The sequence below is a fragment of the Eulemur rufifrons genome, chromosome 15, assembly GCF_041146395.1.
Source record: "Eulemur rufifrons isolate Redbay chromosome 15, OSU_ERuf_1, whole genome shotgun sequence".
Classification (NCBI taxonomy): domain Eukaryota; kingdom Metazoa; phylum Chordata; class Mammalia; order Primates; family Lemuridae; genus Eulemur; species Eulemur rufifrons.
Window position 1 is genome coordinate 61,556,334 of NC_090997.1, and position 23,208 is coordinate 61,579,541.

At 45.7% G+C, this 23,208-nt stretch overlaps 1 protein-coding gene across 1 annotated transcript in view; it reads right to left on the bottom strand.

Annotated features, from left to right (window-relative positions):
* SCML4 (Scm polycomb group protein like 4) overlaps positions 1–23,208 on the bottom strand; it is a 53,932-nt gene that overhangs the window by 6,107 nt on the left and 24,617 nt on the right. The window contains exon 5 of the mRNA XM_069488516.1: positions 6,247–6,537. Within this exon, the coding sequence (XP_069344617.1) occupies positions 6,247–6,537 (291 nt within the window). The remainder of the gene's footprint in view (positions 1–6,246; positions 6,538–23,208) is intronic.

Here is a 23,208-nt window from a genome sequence, read left to right on the forward strand (position 1 = left end):
CTCCTGGGCAAAGCGAGCTTGCTAAGCACTGGCCAGACACGTGTAAGAGAAGGCGGCATTCTCCATCCAGCAAGGAGAACTTTGTGCTTGGTCTTGTCATGCCCTGGGGGCTGCCGGGGACATGTGAAAAATGAAGCCCGGTTATGAATGGATGGATAATTACATGTTGCTGTTGTTTCTAAAGCTGAGCTCACATTTTCCGGAAACAGGATAACTATGAGTCGGAGTTTAAAAGCAGTCCTGGATGTTTTCACAGGACGGTTACTTGTATCACTGTCTGTGAATCTCTCCCTTATATACATCTACAAGTTCATACATACATACATAATTTGCTTTTGCTCTTTCATAAACCAGGAGAAACTTTCTTGCTACCGTGGAGTCAGGTGGAGGGCTGGAATGAGCAAGAGCTGGGAGTCAGAGATCCCTCCCACCCACCAGCCGCGGGACCACCCACCAGCCGCGGGACCTCTCTGCGCCCTGCACTCCTCCATGTAAATAAGGGCGTTCGCATGATCTCTCAGGCCCCTTCCTCCTACGATGCTGTATAACCGCTTTACCCCGAGGGCTGTTACACTGAGGGAGTTGCCTCGTCAGTGTGTCCACGTGTGACCACACCTGATGAGGAGCCATGGCCGAGCCAGGCTTCTAGTCCCTTCCTGGCTCTGCTCATTCTCCACGGGCCTTGTTTTCTTCATCTATAAATTGTGAATGTCATTTGTTGTTTCTTAAGAGTATTTTAAGCATGAAGTGACTGTGTGGCTCAGAGCTGGGGCCCCACAAGAAGTGTCTTGAAGGGAAGGCTGTCATTTTCAGTGGGGACCCCTGTGTCCTCGGGCTGCCTGTGAGCTCCTGAGGTCTCTCAGTCTCTCTGGCAGCTGGTGGTTTGGGAGAGGACGGGGGAGGGGACAGGAAGGGGAGGGGGATGTCTTCTCAGCATCTCCAAGTGACCTGGTCCTCCTAGAATTCATCCTTGCTAGAAACAAGGCCACATAGCATGTGTGAGGGGCCCAGGCTGGCCCGTGATCTGGGCAAAATCAGGTGGTGTAAAACAGTGTTGCTTTTCATTATTTCTATGCTAGAGTTTTCAAGACACCATGAGGTGAGAGAGACAACAGAGAAAAGAGTGTGGCCAATCCTTAGATTTCAATCAGGTTTTCCTTCAAATTCTTCTGGACCAGCTGGCCCGCCTGTGTGAGAAGAGAGGGTGCCTCTGGCGACAGGGACAGACCCTGGGCTGGGAGTCAGGCTGAGCTGAGCAGGATTCCTCCTTGGCCACCAGCAGACACTGTGACATCCTGGCACACCATGTGCCCTCTGCCGGGAAGCGTCCGGCCACCCCCCTCCCGTGGCCCCTCCCTGGCCATCTCCTGCCAGGGGTTCTAGGCATCTGCACGGCCACTTCTCTGGGAAGCCTGTACTGTCCCTTGAGAGCAGGCTCAGCAACCCCCTGCACCCTGACTCCATCACAGCACCCACACTTTTCCTTTGCAGCAATAACTGTAATTAAACGTGTGCAATCATTTGTTAACGTTTGTCTCTCTGGAACTGCGCTCGCTCCGAGAACAGGGCCCAGGCCTGCCTTGTCTGAAGCTCCATCCTCAGACCTGAGAGGCGCCCCTGGCACATTCTGCTCGCGTTTGCTGCCTCCCGACTGACCAAAGCATCTCTCAGTCGCCTCGCCTCTAAAACCCATGCCTTGTCGGACGGTAGCAGGGATTAAATGGCATAATGTAGTAAAGCATTAAATTAAATGATCAGAATTAATCATGAGGCAGTTGCTATTCTTCTAATTAGTATTATTATGCCATTCCATAAATGGCCAGGAGATCCATCATCCTAAATCCTACGGCCATCGCCTCACTCCCCTGTTCAGAAATGTCTGGTTTACGATTGCTACGGAGTGAAGCCCAGTCTGCTTGGTTGGATCCCACACCTTCCAGCGTACTTGTCCTCGGTGTCCCTGCACAAACTCTTTTCTCTCCCCGGAATGAATCAGCTCCTGCCACACCCTTGCCCATGGCACCTCCTCCCCAACAGCGTGGTCCTCATTCTTCTTTCTCTGGCTGACCTGTCTCCGCCCCTCACCCGATGCCATGCCCTGTCATGCCCGATGGAAGCAAAATCCAACCCACGGGAAGCATTTGGCTTGTGATAACAATGTCAGTTTTACTTTGTTTCTTGATTCTGAACCTTGGACCTCGTAGTGGTTGGGAATTCTACAGCATGTCCTGCTAATGCAAAAGTCAGGAAGGTGCTGCCATCCAAAACCTCTTTCTATAATAGCTCTTGGTGATTATATCTTGGATGAGAGACAGGGAAGAGCTCTCACGTTTTCACCAGAGCATCGGCAAACACTGGGGAAGTCTGCCCTGTGAACACCTCCCTTCAGAGGTCACTGGCAGCGGAGAGGCACAATAAATCAAGACTGCAGGAGCCGAAGGTAAGTATCACCTGGGAGAGAAGGATGAGAAGTTTGTCGTGTCATCAACACTTACCCCCCTGCCTGCAGCCTTGTGCAGCTTTCTGCCTTCTGTGGTTTTAAACTATTTTCATTAGCACCGTGGGGGGGAAATCCATTTCCAGGTCTTTCCCAGGGTTTATGACTTGAGTCGAACCCTCTTAAAGAGGTATGGTCTCTTGATGACAACTGCTTTTACGTGGGGTGCAATTTCAGAGCAATATTGAGCAGTCCTTTGGGCAGGGGTGGGGTGGGGTAGGGGGACGTAGCCTTCTAGAGGGCCCACAGCAGGCACCAGGCTGACAGCCAGGTGAGAAATGGGTGAGTGGTTTTCTTTCCTGCTTTATTATACTGCCACTCAATTTGCCATGGTTAATCTCCATGGTTTCTAAACATTTTAAGCTGTGCCAATTTTGTTCAAGCAAAGCACACATAGAACCTCGCTCTGCAAATGTGACAAGGCCCTGGTTAAAGACAGGCAGGGGACCTGGAGTCCTGCATCTCTCGTCCCTTCTTCCCCATCCCCCAGAACCTCAAAGGAACCCCTCGAAATCCATCAAGTGTGGTTGGAAGATCCCTGGTATGGTTTTGAAAGACACAGGCTTGGGAATCAGTCAAAGTCAAATCCTGGCACCTCATTGACTGTTTCTTGATCCTTACTTTCTTCATCTTTAAATTAAATAGGCCGGGCGTGGTGGCTCATGCCTGTAATCCTAGCACTCTGGGAGGCCGAAGCGGGAGGATCACTCGAGGTCAGGAGTTCGAGACCAGCCTAAGCAAGAGTGAGACTAAAAATAGAAAGAAATGATCTGGATGGCTAAAATTATATATATATATAAAAAATTAGCCAGGCATGGTGGAGCATGCCTGTAGTCCCAGGTACTTGGGAGGCTGAGGCAGAAGGATTGCTTGAGCCCAGGAGTTTGAGGTTGCTGTGAGCTAGGCTGGCGCCACAGCACTCTAGCCCAGGCGACAAAGCGAGACTCTGTCTCAATAAATAAATAAATAAATAAAATACAATAATAACTTCTTCTTATAAATAGTAAATTAGAAATGTAACAAATAATAAATAATGTGTGGAAAGTATCTGTCCCCATAGTAGGTGCTCAGTGAATGACAGTATAATACAGGCCTCAAACAAGCCCCCTTTGTTGGGGCTATGGGGTCTCAAATGTGAATGACAGACCTCACGAAGCTGAGAGTCTGGTCCCTCCTGTAGGATGGGACACAGCAAGTCCTAGAGACGAGGAAACAAAGTGCCATGGGAGGGAAAGAGGAGAGAGTGAACGTTTCCAATCAGGAGGTGTGGCTGGGCCTTCCGGTTGCCTACCCAAATTTTTCCCACTTCCTCCTTTGTAATAGAATCCCCGGTATCTACCTGGAATCACGGTTGCCTGGAATTGAAAGCACATTTCTCAGCTTCCCTTGCAGCGAGTGGCCAATGAGACGGGAGCAGAGATGCTGGTGCTACTCTCCGTCCCCGTCTCCCCACTTCCTTCGTCCTGCTGCTGAGAACTTGCGTGGCTAACTGGCTGTCTGGTGCCGTGGTTTCATTTAGCACTGGTTAAAAGGAAACTTTGCAGCATTAAAGAGTTAATGCACCTACAAAGGGTGCGTAATTCCATTTTTCTTCAGGCCACCACAGAGGCTCAACCATGGTCATGTTAGCAGCTTTCCTCCAAGGAGGCTGGGTGGCTTTGTGATTTTTAAACATCCCACAGCCCCGTGAAGTCCTGCTGATTACGAACAACTCTGATTTTCAGGGTCTCAGGCAAGGTTCTCTCTAATAGTTCTTATTGATGAGCTCAAAGTGGAGGGGGCAGCAGGCCCCTATGGGCTCTCTTTTCTGATCTCACCAAGATCCTGAGAGGCAGAAGGCCTGAGCTAGGGGGGCTTCGTGGGATGCCACCAGCCGACAGAGAGAGCTTCCTCACAGCCAGTGCCTGAGGCAGGGTGAGGGAGTAATTCCAGGAGAATGAACTGGGCTGTGGGTAAGAGTGAAGGGCAGGAGGACACCCCAGGGCTCAGCTGGCAGGAGGCAGTGAGGGCCCAGGGGCCCAGGAGCTACGCTGAGACTCTCTGAAGGCGACCCTACCCCAGGGTCACCAGATGGACCGAGGGAGGGAGACAATTCTTGAGTGAGTGATAGACGTTCTTGCCAACCAAATCGTGCCTCCCTCTCACTGCTTGCAATCCTGCACTTAAGACATACGGATTTCACTGATGTGAGTGGGAGAGAGCAAATAGCTCCTTTTCAAAAAGGGGCATCACCCTCAGGATTATAAGTCAACTCAGTCAGCATGGTGTCCTGTGATCACCACCCCGAGAACATGGGGATGGGTGGAGAAGAGGGTGGGAGAAAGAGACAATTAAAGGGCAGCGGGACACCAGGATGAGGGTTTTGACAAGCAGGGGGCACCAGGAGGTACAGCCACGATGAACATTTTTTGTACACCTAGCACATGCCAGATACTGCACGGACTCTGGGGACAAACCTATGAAATAAATCCTGCCCTTCATTTACTTTAAGACATTGGTTTGTGCCAGGGCTTGTCCCTTTCTCTTGTTCTTAGCAATCAGATGGAACAATGTCTCTCTCCTCTGGGAAATGGTGCTCTGTCCACTGATGTCTTCTACCTGGCTGATGGCCCCGTATGGCAACATCCAGGACTGGTCCACAGGGCGCCTCTTCTCTTGGCAGTGCTCGGCCGCGGAGCTGCTGGGCGGTGGTCTGCTGAGGACGTGTTAAAGTGGTCTGCTCTGTGACTGCTAACGTTTATCGAGCTCTTCCCACGTCCTAGACCTTGTGCTAAATTCACATATGAACTTATTTAACCCTCCTACCAATCCGATGAGGCAGGTGCTGCTATTATTATTATCCCAGTTTAACAAGTGAGGACACTGAGGTACAGAGAAGTTCAGCCTTGCAAAAGAGCACACGGTCAGTTATCCACTAGGCTCTATGGCCTCTATTCATTAATAAAATACTGAAAATGATTTTTTAAAACATCAATCAGAATGGCCTCCAAGCTATTCCTATAATCCTATATCCCTCTAAGCGCATTCTGGACTGCATTCCAACAAGCTTTCTTCAGCGGTGAGACCGCAGTGTGCTATAGCCAGCACTGTGGGACTGTCGCTGCACTCTGCTTGTGCCCGTGTTATCTGTACCCTGCAAGTGTCACCCATCATGCAAGAGACAGTTCTTTACCAGAGTCAGGTGCTTCTTTTTCCTGAGCACAGAGCTGGCCTCCCAGACCCCCTTACAGTTCAGTGTGGCAAAACAACCAGCTGTTGCCGATGGGCAGTGAGTGGAAGTGATATGTGTCACTCCAGGGCAGCCTGTGTGCCGTCTCCAGTCGCCCCGCCGTCTCCACTCCCTCTCCCCCTTTCTATTCACTGCATGGGGCATGAGGCTGCAGGGCATGGCAGAGCCACAAAATGCACAGAGCCTGGGTCCCTAAATTGAGATGCATCCACCAACTAGGAGCATCTACCTTGGACACTTCAACAAAACTTTCTCTGGCGTTTGAGCCCATGTACATTTTGGAGTCTACTTATTCCTACAGCCTAGCCTAGCCTAATACACCATTTTCTTTGCTTATGGTCAAAGGTTGAGACTGGCTGTTTTTGAGAACAACAAAAATTCATGAAGGGGCTTGTGGAAACTTCTGACTTCCCGGTGGTCCCATGTTAAACAGCCACACTCCCCTCCCCGACATGCCGTGTTCCCAGGGCAAGAGCAGAGCAAGTGGAGTCAAGGGAAGCTGGTGCATGCATTACATTACCGCATTTGTTTCCTTCCAGAGTGGTCCCGTTTCTCTTGGGGCTGGAGGCTGGGGGCCTCAGCCCCGGTGCTGGGGGGCCTCCAGAGGACATGGGGTTGATGCGGGGACCACCAGCAGTGGTAGCAGGGCTTCCCCCAAGGTGACCGTCTCCAGAGTTCTGCCTCTTGCAGTACAGCGAGGAGGAGGGGGGCAAGGAGCCCCTGTGGTTAAAGGCGGAGGCAGAGGGGTCCACGCCGTAGCGGTTCATGCCCACAGGGTCCACCAGGCACTCTTCGGTGGTGACGGTCTTGGCTAAGCAAGAAGGCAGTGCAGAGAAGCAGAGATCAGAGAGCAGTTCAGGAAGCTTCTTGACCCTCCGTCTGGGCAAACCCTGCCCTGGCAGCACAGTCACCACTATCTGTGAGGATGGGAGGTGAGGAGAAATGATCCCCATAGCATAATTGCAAATAGCACACCTGTCAGCAGATTGAACACATTCTAGTAGGATTTGGGAGATGTGCCCCTCATGTTTAGAGGAAAAATGGATGATTTGGGCTACAGATGACTTGAAATTAAAACTAAAACCCAGCTCTTTCTCCCTCAGTGGCTTGCCCTCCTGGCAGCCTGTGCCAGCTTGTTAGAGTCTCTCTGCTCTCCTCTCTTGCCCCCCACTGCCTCCCTCACCTGGCCCAGGGCTCCCCGGGGGGGATCAAGCAGGAGTCACAATGCCCCAGAGTTAACAGAAACAACTTTGGCTCCGGTGGTGACACAGGTGCCATGGTGCTTTCTCCCCATACTTTTAGTACCAATACACATGAGGGAAGCCACCCTCTGCCACAGATAACAACCAGGGATGCAAGTGCTGATCTGGACAGCCCCATGGCCCTCCCGCGACCCTTCACATGAGAGCCAAAGAGCTCATTTAAAGTGCAGGGGGAGCAGAGGCCCTCAAGACTCTGCCAACCTCATCATCAGCTCCCCCCAAGTCCCAAGTAAATTTAAAATCTACAGTTTTAAAGCTCAACCTTACAGCCTGTTGAACTCTGTGAGCTATAGCTGTGGCCAAATACTGTTTTTTGTTTGTTCTGGTTTTTGTTTTTATGGGTTTTTTTTTTTTTTTACAAAGTCCAGAAGAATTAAGGGGATCAAAAGAAAAAGGAAACTAATCTAGTCCCTTCTACCTCAGACAAGTTCATGCCTACTTAGCCCCATCAATAATTATCTGTATGTTAGACACTATCAAAATAGATCTTGATATTCCCAAACAAAATGCAATCAGCCACACACACACACACAAAAAAAAAAAAAAAAAAAAATCAGTGGATCCTCCAAGATTGATCAGCAAGGCGAAATACATTTGAGGCCACTAGATCCAGATGTTTTCTCCATGTGTGGATTCTTTCCATAATGTAAATATTGAAAGTTAGGACTTGATTTTATTAGGGGAGATAGCAGATCTTCTCACAGTTGGGGACAGACATGAAACTTGCCTGGAAATAAAAGCCATTGCAGCTGGGCTACAGCTAAAGCAGTGCCTAGGGGTAAATTTATAGCTATAAGTACTTATATTAAAAAGGAAGAAAGATCTCAAATTAAAAGCCTAATCTTCCATCTTAAGATACTGAAAAAAGAGCAAACTAAAGCATGCAGAAGGAAGAAAATAATAAAGAATTTAGCAAAAAATAATTTAATGGAAAATAGAGAATGGAGAAAAATCAATAAAACCAAAAGCTGATTATTTGAAAAGACCAACAAAATTGACAAGACTTTAGCTAGATTGTTCCCACTCCCCACAAAAAAAGAAGGGAGAGAAAGAGAGAGAAAGGGAGAGAACTCAAATTATTAGAATCAGAAATGAAAGAGGGGACATTACTACCAATCTTACCAAAATAAAAAAAAAAGATTATTAAGGAATACAGATGCTCTTTAAGTTACAATGGGGTTATGACTGAATAAATCCATCATAAGTTGAAAACATCTGTCAAAAATACATTTAATACACCCAACCTACCAAACATCATAACCTAGCCTACCTCAAACATGCTCAAACATTTACATTAGCCTTCAGTTGGGCAAAATTATCTAACACAAAGCTTATTTTATAATGAAGTGTTAAATATCTCATGTAATTTATTGAATACTATACCAAAATTGAAAAACAGGATTGTTGTATGGGTTCTTGAAGTATGGTTTTTACGGAATGTCTATTGCTTTCACACCATCATAAAGTCAAAAAATCATAAGGCTAACCGTCTAAAGTCAGAAACTGTACTATAAACAACTGTATGCCAGTAAATTAGATAAGCTTAGATAAAATGGACAAACTACTAAAACTGACTCAAGAATAAATAGACAATCTGAGTAAACCTGTAACAAGTGAATAGATTAAATTAGTAATCAGAAAAGTACCCACAAAGAAAGCTCAAACCCATTTGACTTCTCAGGTAAATTCTATCAACATTTAAAGAAAAAGTAATACTAATTATTCACAAATTCTCCCAAAAAATAGAAGAGGAAGGAATACTTTCCAACTCATTCTATGATGCTAGTATTACCCTGATACCAAAACCAGACAGACACATCACAAGAAAACTATAGATCACTTTCTCTTATTTATATGGATGCATAAATCCTCAACAAAATACAAGCAAAACTGAATCCAACAACATGTAAAAAAGATGTATACACCATGAACAAGTAGGATTTGTTCCAAGAATGCAAGATTGGTTTGACATTTGAAAATCAGTTAATATAATATACCATATTAATAGAATTTAAGAAAACAAAGATCACATCATCATCTCAATAGATGCAGAAAAACGTTTGACAAAATCCAACACGCTTCATGATAAAAATCACTCAACACACCAGGAATAGTAGGGAATTTCCTCATCCTGACAAATGGTATCTGCAAACAAGCCACAGCTAACATCATAGTTAATGGTGAAAGACTAGATACTGTCCCCCTAAGATCAGGAACAAGATAAGATGTTGTCTACTTATATTATCTCTAGCTACTTATATTAATATTGTACTGGAGGTTCCAGCCAGGGCAATTGGGTAAAAAAAAAAAAAAAAGAACAGTCATCTATATCGGGAAGGAGGAAGTAAAATTATGTCTTATATGTACAAAATCCTAAGGAATCTACTGTAAAAACTATTGGAACTAATAAATAGTTTTGCAAGGTTGCAGGATACAAGATCAATATACAAAAATCAATTGTATTTCTATACACTTACAATGCATAATTAAATAAAATTAAGAGAACAATTCTATTTACAATGGCATTAAAAAGAAAATATTAATAATTAGGAATCAATTTAACAAAAGAAGCTCAAACTTATACTCTGAAAATTATAAAACATTGTTGAAAGAAAATATAAATAAATAGACAAAAATCCCATGTTCATGGATCAGAAGACTTATTAAAGTGACAATACTGCTCAAATTGATCTATAGATTCAGCACAATCCCTGTCAGATTCTTGACCAATTTCTTTGTAAAAATTAACAAGCTGATTCTAAAACTTGCATGGAATTGCAAGGGACACAGAATAGCCAAAACAATCATGAAAAAGAAGAACAAAATAGAGGACTTATTCTTCCTGACTTCAACTTTTACTACAAGGCAATGGTAATCAAGACAGTGTGGGAGTTAACTGTGTTAACCGAAATGAAATAAGCCAAGCACAGAAAGACAAATACCACCTGTTCTCACTCACATATGGGAGCTAAAAAAGTGGCTCTCGTGAAGATAGATTGGCGGTTACCAGAGGCCGGGAAGGGGATGAAGAGAAATTGATTAATGGGTACAAATACATGGTTTGATAGAAGAAATAAAACCTAGCATTCATAAGATCATTAAGGTAACTATAGTTTACAATAATCTATTGTACATTTCAAAATAGCTAGAAGAGAATAATTTGAATGTTTTGAGCACAAAGAAAAGATAAATATTTAAGGTGATGGATATCCCCAACTACATGGATTTGATCCTTACAAATTATATGAATGTATTAAATTATCACATGTGCCCCAAACCATGTACATTTATTATGCATCAATTTAAAAGTTTTTTGAATAAACAAAGCCAATGTTGCTGATAGAAGAAAAATGACGGTGTGGTGCTGGCATATGGTAGACATACAGATCAGTAGAATAGAATTCATAGTCCAGAAATAAAACTGTGTAAGGGTGCCAAGATCATTCAATGGGGAAAAGATAGCCTTTTCAACAAATGGTACTGAGACAACTGGATATCCACATGCAGAAGAATGAAGCACATACAAAAATTAAATTGAATCGAAATCCCAAATGTAAAAGCAGAAACTGTAAAACTCTTAGAATGAAACACAGGGGGTCAATTTTCACGACCTTGGATTTGACAAAGAATACTCAGATTTGATACCAGAAGCACAAGCAACAAAAGACAAAATAGGTAAATTGGACCTCATCAAAATTAAAAACTTTTGTGTTTCAAAGGACACCACCAAGAAAGCACAAAGACAACTCACAAATTGGAGAAAAATATCTGCAAATCATATACCTGATAAGAGATTTGTGTCTAGACTATGTTAAGAAGTACTACAACTCAATACTAAAAAGACAACCTAATTTTAAAAATGGGCAAAGGACTTGAATAGATATTTCTCCAAAAAGACATAGAAATGGCCAATAAGCCCACGAAAGATGTTCCACGTCATTAATCAAATCAAATCAAGACCACAGTGAATCCCCACTTCATACCCACTAGGATAGTTATAATCAAAGGGTGGGAGAATAACAAGTATTGGTGGTGCTGTGGAGAAACTGGAACTCCCACACACTGCTGGTGGGAATATAAAATGGTGCAGCTGCTTTGGAAAACAGCCTGGAACTTCCTCAAATGCTTAAAGTAGAATTACCATATGACCCAGCAATTACACTCCTGTGTATATACCCCCAAAAAAGGAAATCATATGTCTACATAAAAACTTGCACACAAATGTTTACAGTAGCACTATTCATAATAGCCAAAATGTGGAAACAACACAAATGGCTCTCAACTGAATGAAAAAAAAAAAAGATATGGTATATGCACGTAATGGAATATTATTTGAGCATTATAAGGAATGAAATACTGATACATGTCACTATGTGAATGAGCCTTAGAACAGTATACAAAGTAATAGAAGCCAGCCACAAAAAACCACATACTAAATGATTCCATTTATATGAAATGTCCAGGATAGGCAAATCTATAGAGCCAGAAAGTAGATTAGTATTTGCTTAGGGGCTGGGGGTATACGAGGTGATAGCTAAAGGGTATGTGGGGTATTTTTTGAGGTGATGAAAATATTCTACAATTGGCTGTAGTGATGCTTGCATATGTCCATGAATATACTATAAGCCATTGAACTGTACCCCTAAATGGGTGAATTGTATGATATATGAATTATATTGCAATAAAGCTGTTTAAAAAAAAAAGTTGTTTGCAGAAGCCCAGCATTTTTCAGACTGGAGGCCATGAACACATTCTCAAAGAGTTTTGTGCAGCTAAATTCCGACACACACTGCTTGGCCAGTGGGACACAAGGAAGTCGAGCAGCAAGCTCTGTGCCCAAGGCTGCCTGGCTGATGAAGTGCTGCTGCAAGGGGACTTTGGGAAGCTGGGACTCTGCACCTTTGCCCCGATGGCCTCTACTGCACCTCTTCCCTCTGGGTCAGAAGCCGTCAGCAGGAAGATTCCAAAAAGGACCTGGCTGTGGAGCTATCTATTAGTCCGCATCCTGAATAGAGAAAGGGAATGGAAAACTAATATTTATTGAGCATCTACCAGAGGCCAGCCTCACTCCAAAGCCAGTAAGCAGTAAGGCTGTCATTACGTTCCCTTTATTGGAAAGTTCTCACAGTCTGGGACACTGATCCTTTTTGTGTCCCACATGGCAGTTGCTCTGGTCTATATGAGGAAGCTACACACAGTATCTGGTGGTGCTTGGAACAGAGGAGGCGCTCGATAAATATTTATTGAGTAAACATTTGGGCCATTGTTAGCAGTAAGGCTGCCATTACACAGAAGATGCATTAAAATTCATAACATAAAAGGCATACCTATAAATTCTTTATGTAGATTTGTGACAAACAATGAAAATAAGACTTAAATGAAAACATTTATTCTGTTTATTAAATATTTTAAATCTAAATTAAATATGCCTACATAAGTCTGCTAGTGGAAGGTAGAGGATGCAGATAATCTGCATTCCGCACTACAGTTGGGAAATACAGATGCAGATGGAAGATCATTTCCCTATGAAGAAGAGTGGGAATGGGGAACAAGGGAACTCACATTTTATTGGTTTGATAACTGCTGACTAAGACCACGGGTGAGATCAAAGGTGATAAGAGCCAGCCGCTAGGCTATGATGCAAATGAATTAATCAGAAGGGAAAACCAACTTCAGAGAAAACCAACTTCACCTATCAGGCAATAGCCCCCTGCCCAGCAAAGGATGCGCCAGTGATTCCAAAGTCTGCCCAGGTGGGCAGCAGTGACACAGACCACCAAGCCCCCAGACAACAGCTCTGCAGAGTGGCTCCTGGGGAGACCATGCGTGAGCGGCACGTTCAGATGCACACACCACGGTGGCTTTCAGATTGATGAAACCGATCAGTTCAAACCTGACTATAACAGAATTTTCCTCACTTTTATAATAGGGGTGCTGACACGTTGTATCTGAGTATAAAAATGACTGATGTGATGATGGCCATCGTCATTCAACTAGAGGAAGTAGAAGGACCTTCACAGGGCATCCAGCCCAGCATTTCCCCAGGCCCTAAATGTGTCCCTCTGGTGGGACGGGGACGACCCTAGGTGGAACATGAGTGTGTTCATTTCCTACAGCTGCAGAAATTACCACAAACTGGGTGGCTTAGAACAACAGAAAGTCACTCCCTCAGTTCTGGAGGCTACAAGGAATGAAATCAAGGCACGGACAGGGCCACGATCCCTCTCAGGGCTCTAGGCAAGGATCCTTCCTGGCCTCTCTTTAGCTCCTGGTGGTGGCCGACAGTCCTCGGAGTTCCTAGGCTGTAGACACATCACTCCAATCTCTGCCTCCCTCATGACGTTCTCCCTGGGTGTCGGTGTCTGTGTCCAAATTTCCGTCTTCTTCTAAGGACACCAGTCGTGGGTAGGGCCCACCTTAATTCAGTATGACCTCATCTTAACCTGACTATATCTGCAAAGACCCTATTTCCAAATAAGTTCCCGCTCACAGGTACCAGGGATTAGGATTTGAACTTACTATCTTTTTGGAGGATACAGTTCAACCTACAACAGGCAAATGGTTTTTTATAGTCATATATTTTGACATACATCAACAAAATACAATTAGCACATCAAACAATGATTTCACTGATACAATATCATTGCTCCAGCTGACTAAAGGCTACAGTTGAAAGAAATGAATCAGCTTAAAGGAATACCTCTAGCAAACAGTTCTACAGGTGTTACTCATACATAGTAAAAATTGTGAAGGTGGTAGAGCGAATATTTGGAAGGCAGTGAGCTAACTCCAACCCCTCTCTTCAGGCAATCTGGTGTCTAGAGAGGGGAAATTAAGGTAGAGAATCAAGTCTCTTATTTAAAAGCTTCACAAAAGAGATTTTACAATCTCCCTCACAGGTAGGCCATTGTATGACAAATCTCATTGCCTGAAAGTTCTTCCTACATCTAACCCTAGTCCCTCATGCTTCATTAAAAAAAAATGACTGCTGGATACATATCCTTCATACTACTCAAAATCATTAAATCACCCAACATACACGTAGATGAATTATAGGTATGTAGAACTTATGGTATTTTAAGAATTTAATTGAATTATGACATATATTTGTTACTTACATCCACTATTTAAAAAAAGAAAAGTAAAAAAGAAAGGACCAAATTTGTGTTGAGAGAGAACCACACTTTTCAAGCGGTTTTGTGGCTTCACTGGTGAGCGAACAGCAGATGGGGCCAGCAGACCTCTCGGAGGATCTAACTCCCACACACAGACTCCTGGCAAACCGCAGGGCTGACAGGTAAAGACGTTCATGGTCATTTCCTCCTGGCCCCTTGCAAAATCCTTCCTTATCTGAAATAAGCTGTCTTGTTACCCTGGCACCTCCCATAAACAAGGAGATCCAACCCAGGCTCTATTTAAGGCCATTCAATTGCTGCACAGAACGCCAGCTAAACAAAGCAGGGTAAATGACAGGCTTTTCAAGCACTTCTATAACTCTCTGTGTCCGTCCAAGAGACTAATGTTGCCACTTGTAAATCATTAAATCTTTCCTCCAGGAAAAAAAAAAAAAAAAGAATAATCTGTTTTTTGTACAATCATAACAGCATGCTTAAATAGAAAGGCAAATGCACAAATGGCCCATTCAAAGAAATCTGTTGCATTTTTAGGGTTTAGTGTCGGGAACTTTTGGGAGAGCCTGATTTCTTTTTTCACCATTGCTAATCTGTTTGTGGACTGTGGTTCCCTCCAGCCACTGTGTATAAAGCCTGCCTATTAGAGAGGCCAAAGACCACTCTAGAAGAGTTCTAGCCCACTCAAGCCTCAAGGGATGCCCGTTGCATGGGAATCTGAACCTCGTCTCAGCCTCCTGATTTGGGGAACAAAACTTCAGGGTTCTGAGTCCAGAGTGTGTGGACTCCTCCCACCCTCCGTCACCCCTGCCGAGACCTGGGGCAGAAGGTGAGGTTAGAGGATGCCCCTGTACCCTTGGCTTCCAGTACACCCACTGGTGCAGCCCATTCCTGCGGCAGTCCTGGAGGGTCCGTTGTGAACCTCCAAAGAGAGAAGCAGAGAGAGGAAGAGGTGCAGGAAGAAGAAAGCCAAGCGCCAGAGAGAGAAAGAGAAAGTCCCAAAGCACAGAGAGCAGCAAGAAAGGGAAAAGGGGCTGTGTGTATTAAACTATAAACACTCGACAAAGTTTTAGTTCTCTTCTGATTTAGGATGCAAGATTTAACTGCTCACAGTTAAGTGAGCTTGGACTATTGATTGTATTTTGAAAATTAAACTGGCATTTTACTTAGATTCTCTAACCAAATGGAGCCTTGAAAAGCAACACTACCACCATCTGCAATTATTCTCATATACTACGTATTTGGGCGATAAGAACTAAAAAATTCCAGAGTCTTAGATACTATTCTTTCTCGTCTCTGAACAGTTCTCTCTGTCTGTCTCCTCTGTCTCTGTCTGTCTGTCTCTCTGTCTCTCTCTCTCTCACACACACACACACACACACACACACACCTGCTCTGCTCCCCAGCTCATTTCCCAGCACCAGTCCTAACTTCTCAGTCGAGGGAGCAGCTGCACAGAGTGAACTCTTTCCGCAGTCAGCACTGCCACCTTCCCCTAGGCCCTGCCCTTCTCGGAGTTCGCCAGGCCCTTAGCAGGACCGCCCAGCCCAGCCGGCCATGTGGCTCTGCCCAGGCTGTGGCCAGCATGCAGAGGGCTCCACGTGTGCACAGCTCAGCTCGCTGCTGAAGAAGGTGGCAGCACCACAGATCCCAGCCCTGACACCCGGATTAGAAAAGCCAGCGATGCCGTGGGGTAGCCACCATCCGGGGCTTAGCCAGGTGCCCGCTGAGAGAGCCCAGCCAGCGAGCTCTGGGCCGCAGAGCAGCAGACCTGCGGGAGGAGGCAGAGCTGCAGGGGAGGAGAGAGGGCCCAGGAGGCACCAGCGCTGCCCGGGCGCGCTGCACCTGTTTCACTCAGAGCCCGGTGCCTACCTTGGAGGTCTTGTCTCTGCCACCTGGCAGCCTCTCCCACTCTCCTCTGGAGGACCGCCGGCTCCCAGCACGTGCTGGTGCTGTGGGACGCAGAGGGGACTTCTGCTGCGGACCTCTAAGGGACTTGGTGGTGGCAGAAACCAGAAGATTTCCTCCCTCCCTGAGTGCAGCCTTTCTTGAGGCTGCCGTGGAGGTTTGCAGGTTTTCTTTTCTCAGGCTCGGTCCCGCCCCTTGTTCTTGCAGATAAGCTCATTTTCCCTTAGGGCCCTCTGTGGCCTCTTGGCTCAGCCTTTCTGGTTCAAAGGGCACCAGGCCACACCACCTATGAGGCCGAGCATTTCATTCGCTTCAATTAAATTTTCCATTAACTTGGTCTCTGGCCAGTATAGATTTTCTCTTTAAGGTTGTCTCTGATGTTCAGATCACTCAGCCCTTAGGGTCCCTTACGACTCCCCTCTGGTCCATTTAAGCACATTTATATTTTTTCTCCTCTAATGAGATGCACAGAAACCAGCCATAATTTTAATGCCTGACACCTGAACGTCTTTAATCCTCTTGGATGTTTCTGGTTTGCCTGAGACTTTGTTCTGAGCCTGGGGGTTGATTTCTTCCTTTGGAAATTTTGGCCAAAGGCTGTTTTGACCAAAGTCAGCTGTTTGGAATAGTTAAGTGCCCTGTCCGTCTCAAGAGGAGGGCAGGTTCCAGAACCAGCTGCAATATGATCTTGCAGCTTTGCCAAGGCTGATGAGGATTTCCAAGAGGTAGGGGAAGGAGAGGGGAACATTCGGCAGTCACGGCTGTTTCCTCAACAGCCCCCACATTTTTTGGTCTTTCATAGAACTTCAGGGAAATTAAAAGCGGTCCTTAATTGGGAAAATGTTGAAGTCCCTGGAAGAGAGGACACCATGCAAGTTTCAGTTCTAAAGGGACGTGTCAACGTTGAGGAAGGCTCACAGCCCTTCAGTCCTGCTCCCTCCGGTGCAGCAGGCTGCCGTGCCCGGAGATGCTTGGTGGACAGGCCCACCTGGCAAGGAACCAACAGCTCGCGGGAAACTGGATCCAGCCAACCACCACGTGAATGAGCTGGGAAAGTGGGTCCTTCCCTGGCTGAACTTCGAGATGCTTGTAGCCTTGTGGGAGACCCAGGGCAAGAGGCCCTGGTGAGCTGCACCTGGACGCCTGACCCACAGAAACAGTGATGTAATAAATGTTATTTTAAGCCACTAAGTTTTGGGGTGTAATTTGTTACACAGCAAAAGCTAATTAATGTAAGCAGGAAAAGGAATTTGTTTCATTCCTCTTGGTTCTGCATGTCCAGATTGGAAGTTGTCATTGTTAATTCAGTAGTAGCTAGGATGTATCTGCTATAGAATATATGCCCAATTCTCCGCAAGGAAGTATGTATATTTTTTCAGCAAAGAATTTATTGCTTATGAATGAGACCCAGAAAGCATACACTAATAGGGGTTTAGGAGGTTAATCTTAGAGGCCTACTGGGTTTCCTAAGCTATTTCAGTTCTTCCCGTCATGGTTTGCCGTTTTATCCCTAGTTCTGGTGCACAGCCAGCACATAGGGGTGTGGATAACCTGCGGATATGGCCTCAGGGCTCCCAACGGGGGCCAGATATGTTCCAGGGAGATAACCCAAAGGGGTGGCTGGAGTCTCCAGTACAGCCACTGTGGGCCCTGGAGGTTTACAACGGCTACACCTCACATTCTTGGTCCCTCTGTTTCCACCATCCTTGTGCATTCTGTGTTCGGAAGTATAAATCAGAGAACGTGGCTTCTATCCCCTTGGATAGTCTCAGATGCCTGGACCATGGATCTACTCTTCCATCAGAGGCCAGAGCCCAGCAGAGACACAGAAGACCTTGTGCAGTGGACTCGGACACAGCTGCCTGGCAGAGAGGACAGGAGCCCCAGCTTCGTCTGGCCAGCTCCAGTGGCTGGTGGGGAGTTGAGGAGTGGGGGTGTCACCTGGAGGACGGTTAGCCTCATGGAACAAAGGAGATTTCCAGTAGATCTTGTTATTTGAGGAGAAGGCATGGGGTAGAAGGAAGGGTGTCTTTCAGAGAAGTCCTGAGGTCAGCCTTGTAGGAAGAAAGACTCCATTGGGCCTCTTTTTTTTTTTTTTTTTTTTACAGGCTCTTCTCCTCCTGATTCCCATAGCTTCTCTGAGCTCTCCCCAAGAGTGGAAGCCCACTGGGAATTTACCACATCACCACTCTGCTCCTCACGTCTTGGGTGCTGACATCTTTAATCCACAAAATGGTTTTACTTGTGATCTTGGACAAGAACAGTGGTCTCTTAATTTCTTTTTGTTTGATTTGAATATAGATACTTTCTATTAAAATAGTATCAAAGTGGTCAACAGGATTCAATATTATACTATTTATCCCATACCTTGAGCAATGAAAACATCTCAGCTGGAACACGCATTCATTCATTCATTCATTGGCTAATCGTCATTGAGTAAATAACGTCCTCAATATCCACAGGACGTGAAGGAGAACCCGAGCCTCACGGTGCAAAGGGATCTGATCAGTTACTGGACAGAGTAAAAACCTATTTCAAATTCTACAAATTTTCTCAGAGGCCCTTTTTTTAAAAACAGATTATACTTTTCTCTTTTAGCTCAATATTTAAAAATATGTATTGATATCATAATTTAATGAAAGAAATCATTGAAAATACAATGAATAGTTTTTCTTAAGTGAACCGACTTTGGTACACAGGGAGAACTAGGGTTGGAAATCCTACTTTGGAGAACAGCCCTGTTCTGTGCTCTGAGGGCTCTGGTGGCTTCTACTGGCCATGTCAGAAAACATCTGAAGGCTTTTGTATTCCCTACAGAACCTGTGGGCACTCTACTTTAACCTCTCCATCAAAGCCTGCTGCAAGGCTTCTTATGATCTGAGTTTGCTGCTGATAGTTTATTCTCCTTCCAAATGACCCCCTTTCCAACGCCCAGCTTGAGAACCAGACAGCTCATTTGTCCCCGTGGCCCTCGGCTGTGACAGAAGGAACAGAGCCCCCCGCACTCGGTCACGGGGCCTGCACTGGGAGCCAGGCAGCTGCGAGGGATCTGGAGCAACACTTCTTCCTTCCTTTCTTTCCTCTATTTTTCGGGGGCGGGGGGAGTGGTTCTAGTTGCTTTTATTTTCTCCAATTTTTTTATTGTGGTGAAATACACATGATATAAAACTGACCGTCTTAACCATTTGAAGTGCACAGTTCAGTGGTATGAAATACAATCACAATGTTGTGCAACCGTCTCCACCACCCAGCTCCATAACTCTCCTCATCATGTAAAACTGAAACCCTATACCCATTAATCAATAACTCCCCCTTCATTCCTTTCCCCCCCTCTCCATCATTTCATATATTAATTAAGAGACAAGGTCAAACTATGCCTGATGTCTCATGGGATAGCTGTTTCGTGTGTGCTTTGTAGATATGTGAATGTTCTCCTGGTGGCTGGAATGATGGGCACTGCCTGCCCTGAGGCCATCACCCAGTGCTGATGTCACCAGAGTACAAGGACAGGGATAAAACACCCTTTGTGGCAAAGGCAGGAAGCCCAGGAGGAGAAAAAAAACTTAATCTGTTTGGAGTGCAGTTTCCTCCTTGATTTTGCTGAATGGGAGCTGGGATTTGTTCTGTTCTTTTACCTCTTTGCTGGAAGTAACACACGGGAAGCCACTCATAAACACGCATTTTGTGCAGGTGGCCCTCTGAGCTGGGAAACAGGAATGCACACCCCACCCAGCCAGTGCTGGGACCTTACAGACAGCAGAAAGTGCCGGGGATGAGAAGACCTGTGCTCCGTTTCCTCCCCACTGCGACCTTGCTGTGTGGCTCCGAACAAGTGGCCTGGTCTCTGCACACCTTACTCCATTACAAACAGGAGGAGCTCAATAGATGTCTGCCAACTCACTAAACGGATGGGTTCATGGAATGGAACTCATGCCACTTTATAGGCCCTATTCCCTTTTAGAATTAAATGATCTGTTGCAAAGGTAGATATTCTCCATACAGTTATTCTGTAATGCCATTATAGTAGATAAGTTTGTCATTGAACAAAAAAGCAGATTTGATTTCTAAATGCTGAATGTGTAGGTTCAACCATAATGGATGGAACACATTGTGAGTGACTGTTACTCAGATAGTTTCTGGTGCCTGGCTCAAAGACCACCAGCCAAGGAAGAAAACAGCAAGCCTCAAGAATAAATGTCCCTCTTTATCTCCCACCCCCTACCATCTGTGTATCAAAGAAGCTACTCAACAAAAAGTAAACAATTTGTTCCCATTATGCTAAACCTTCAAAAGGCAGGAAACCAGCTACTAAATTAGATCATGCAGAAGAGTTCAGCTATCACATTTGTGGTTTCCAAAGAAGATCTCCTACTCTTGGTGAGCAGACAATTTGTTCTGTTGTGTTGCATAGAATTAAAGTCACAATAACATAACTGCATACTTGTTATGATTCAGGCTCTGCTGGGGACAGCATGGCCCTGTCCCCTGGCCTGTCTAGCAGAGGAGATGAGGTGTGGACCCAGAGTCCTACAACGTAAGGCACAATCAAATGCCATTGTGGATGCAGTAACAAGGCTCTGGGGAGAACAGATGGCATCTTCCCAGGATTGGGGAAGGTTTCAAGGGCACCAGAGACCCTGCTGTGGGTGGCTACCAGGCCACGCTGTCTTGGTGTCCTCACTCCTTTCTCTCTTTCAGCCTCCCCACACCCTCCTCCTCTTTCTCACCTGGGTTTATGCAACCACTCTGCCCCTCATGCCCCTTCTTTTCCAGCCCATGGGACCCCTCCACTGCACACCAGATCATCTCCAGTGGCCACACTTGTATACAAGGGAAGAACCACCTTAGTCGAGATAGGTTTATTTTGCTGAAAACCTGAAATAAATTTCCCTGTGTGAGCAGGGCTCTGCCAGCCCACACTTTATCACCCAGTGCCGTCCCCGCCTGGCCAGCAGCACTGACATCGCCGAGGTGCCTGTTGGAAATGCAGACTCTCAGGCCCCACCCCAGCTCTGCTAAACTGGAGTCTGTGTTTTAGCAAGATGCCCGGTGGTTTTTACACATTCAAGTGTGAGAAGCACTGACTAAAGCATATATATACTTGAGACATTTTAACACACAAAGGTAAGATAACATTTTCCCCACCGTGATCTCATGACTTCTGACAGAACCACCAATGTTATCAAATCCATCTTTCTGTCTCCATTCTCCCAAGAGCTGCTCTACCACGTACACGAAAAGCTTTGCGTTTTAGGAAGTAGACCTGAAGGTTGGTTGTCCCTAAACACAGGAAAAGAAGATCATCTGGAAAGAGAGCCTATGTTTCAAGAGTGTAAGGAAGAGATTTGGAAGGAGCCCTCCCTCTGCTCCATGGGAAGAAGTCTTGCTTCTAATAGAGCCTCTTTGTCTTGGTGTCTTTACTGTCACCTCTGGGAGGCCCTTCAGAGCTTTTGGGGCATCTGCCCAGGGTTGTCCTCTGCCACCTCCAGCCCGTAATTCTCAGCCTGGGAGGGACCATGGAGGACACCTTGCTCCTACTCCTCTGGTTTGCCAAAGTTCCTGCTAACGGCCCTAGCAAGTGGACACATATTCGTCAGCAACAACAGGGAGATCACGACCACCTCCCTCTCCAGCAGCCCTTCTACTTCCCAGTGACTTTGACTTTTCAAAGCTCTTTATAATGTCAATTCCACGTGACTCCTGAGGGAACTATACTCTGAGAGTTTCACCTGGTTCACTGCCAAGTTCCCTGTCTGAGACAGTGTTCCTTAAATCTGCGCTTCTCAAACTTTAATGTGTCTTCAAAACATCTGGGGGTCTGTTGCTAGGAAGTGTAGGAGGGCCGCCGAGCCTCTGCCTTTCTCAGGTGATGGCGATGTCCCTCAGCACAGTTTGAGTGGCAAGACCTCAGACTTAATTAAATCTACCTTCTCGTTACTTAGTCTCAGTTCTACTCTTCAGGGCCACAGAGAACAAATCCACATGACCGGCTGTCAAACACTGGAACAGAAAATTGTGTCTTCCCCCAATCTTCCTTTTTTTCCTTCCACAAACATTCCACTTCCTTCCACAGTTCTTTAGTTGTCATGGCTTTGCATTTTCTTATTGTCTTACTCCATTTTTGTGTAGCTATAAAGGAATACCTGAGGCTGGGTAATTTATAAAGAAAAGAGGTTTTTTCGGCTCACAGTTCTGCAGGCTACACAAGAAGCATGGTGCCAGCATCTGCTTCTGGTGAGGACCTCAGGAAGCCTCCACTCATGGCAGAAGGAGAAGGGAGCTTGTGTGTGCAGAGATTGCATGGCAAGAGAGGAGGCAACAGAGAGCAGAAGATGCCAGGCTTTTTATAACAACCATCTCTCATGGAACTAATAGTGGGAACCAATGCACGAACTCACTCCCAGAGAGCCTTAATCCATTCATGAGGGATACGCCCCGTGACCTAAACACCTCCCACTAGGCCCCACCTCCAACACTGGGAATCAAATTTCAACATGAGGTTTGGGAGGACAAATATCCAAACGATAGCACTATCACCTGTTTATCTTCTGAAAATGTTCCAGTGAGTGTTAACAAACCCTCTGAAGTGTGTGGCATCAAGTCCAAAACACCCCAGCTTGGACTAAAGAACCTAGGAGCAGAACAGAGCCAGGCATTGTCCTAGTTCAAGGGAGCTCAAGACCTTACAACCTTGTCTGGGAATGTTGTGTCCCATGGATGAGTATGGAGCCCCAAATCAAAAAGACCTTCACCCCTTCCCTCGTATAAATGCATGTGCTTTTCTTGTCACAATGGTGAGAAAGTGGATGATAAACGAATTCATCCTCTAACAGAATAATAACTTGATGTGTTACCCTTAAAGGAACTTTGACAAGGCAATCCTACAGAGGCGATGTCTTACTCTAAAGGCAAACTCCCTAATGGTGTCATTTAGGACTCATGGCAGACTGGTGGGAAAGCCTTGGGGGGCGAGGGACAACTCAGGCGAAGCTGTTTGTCCATGTCAAGGAAAGTGCAAGTGAGAGATGGTAGGGTCCCCAAGAAACACACATAAGAGCCCACAGGATGAAGAATCAGCTTTAAACACCTGCCAGAAGCAGAGATCACGATGCCAACTCACAGCAGGATTCATCGAGTAAAAACTCCCCTGCCGCTTGCCTCTCCTCCTTCCTCCATCCACCA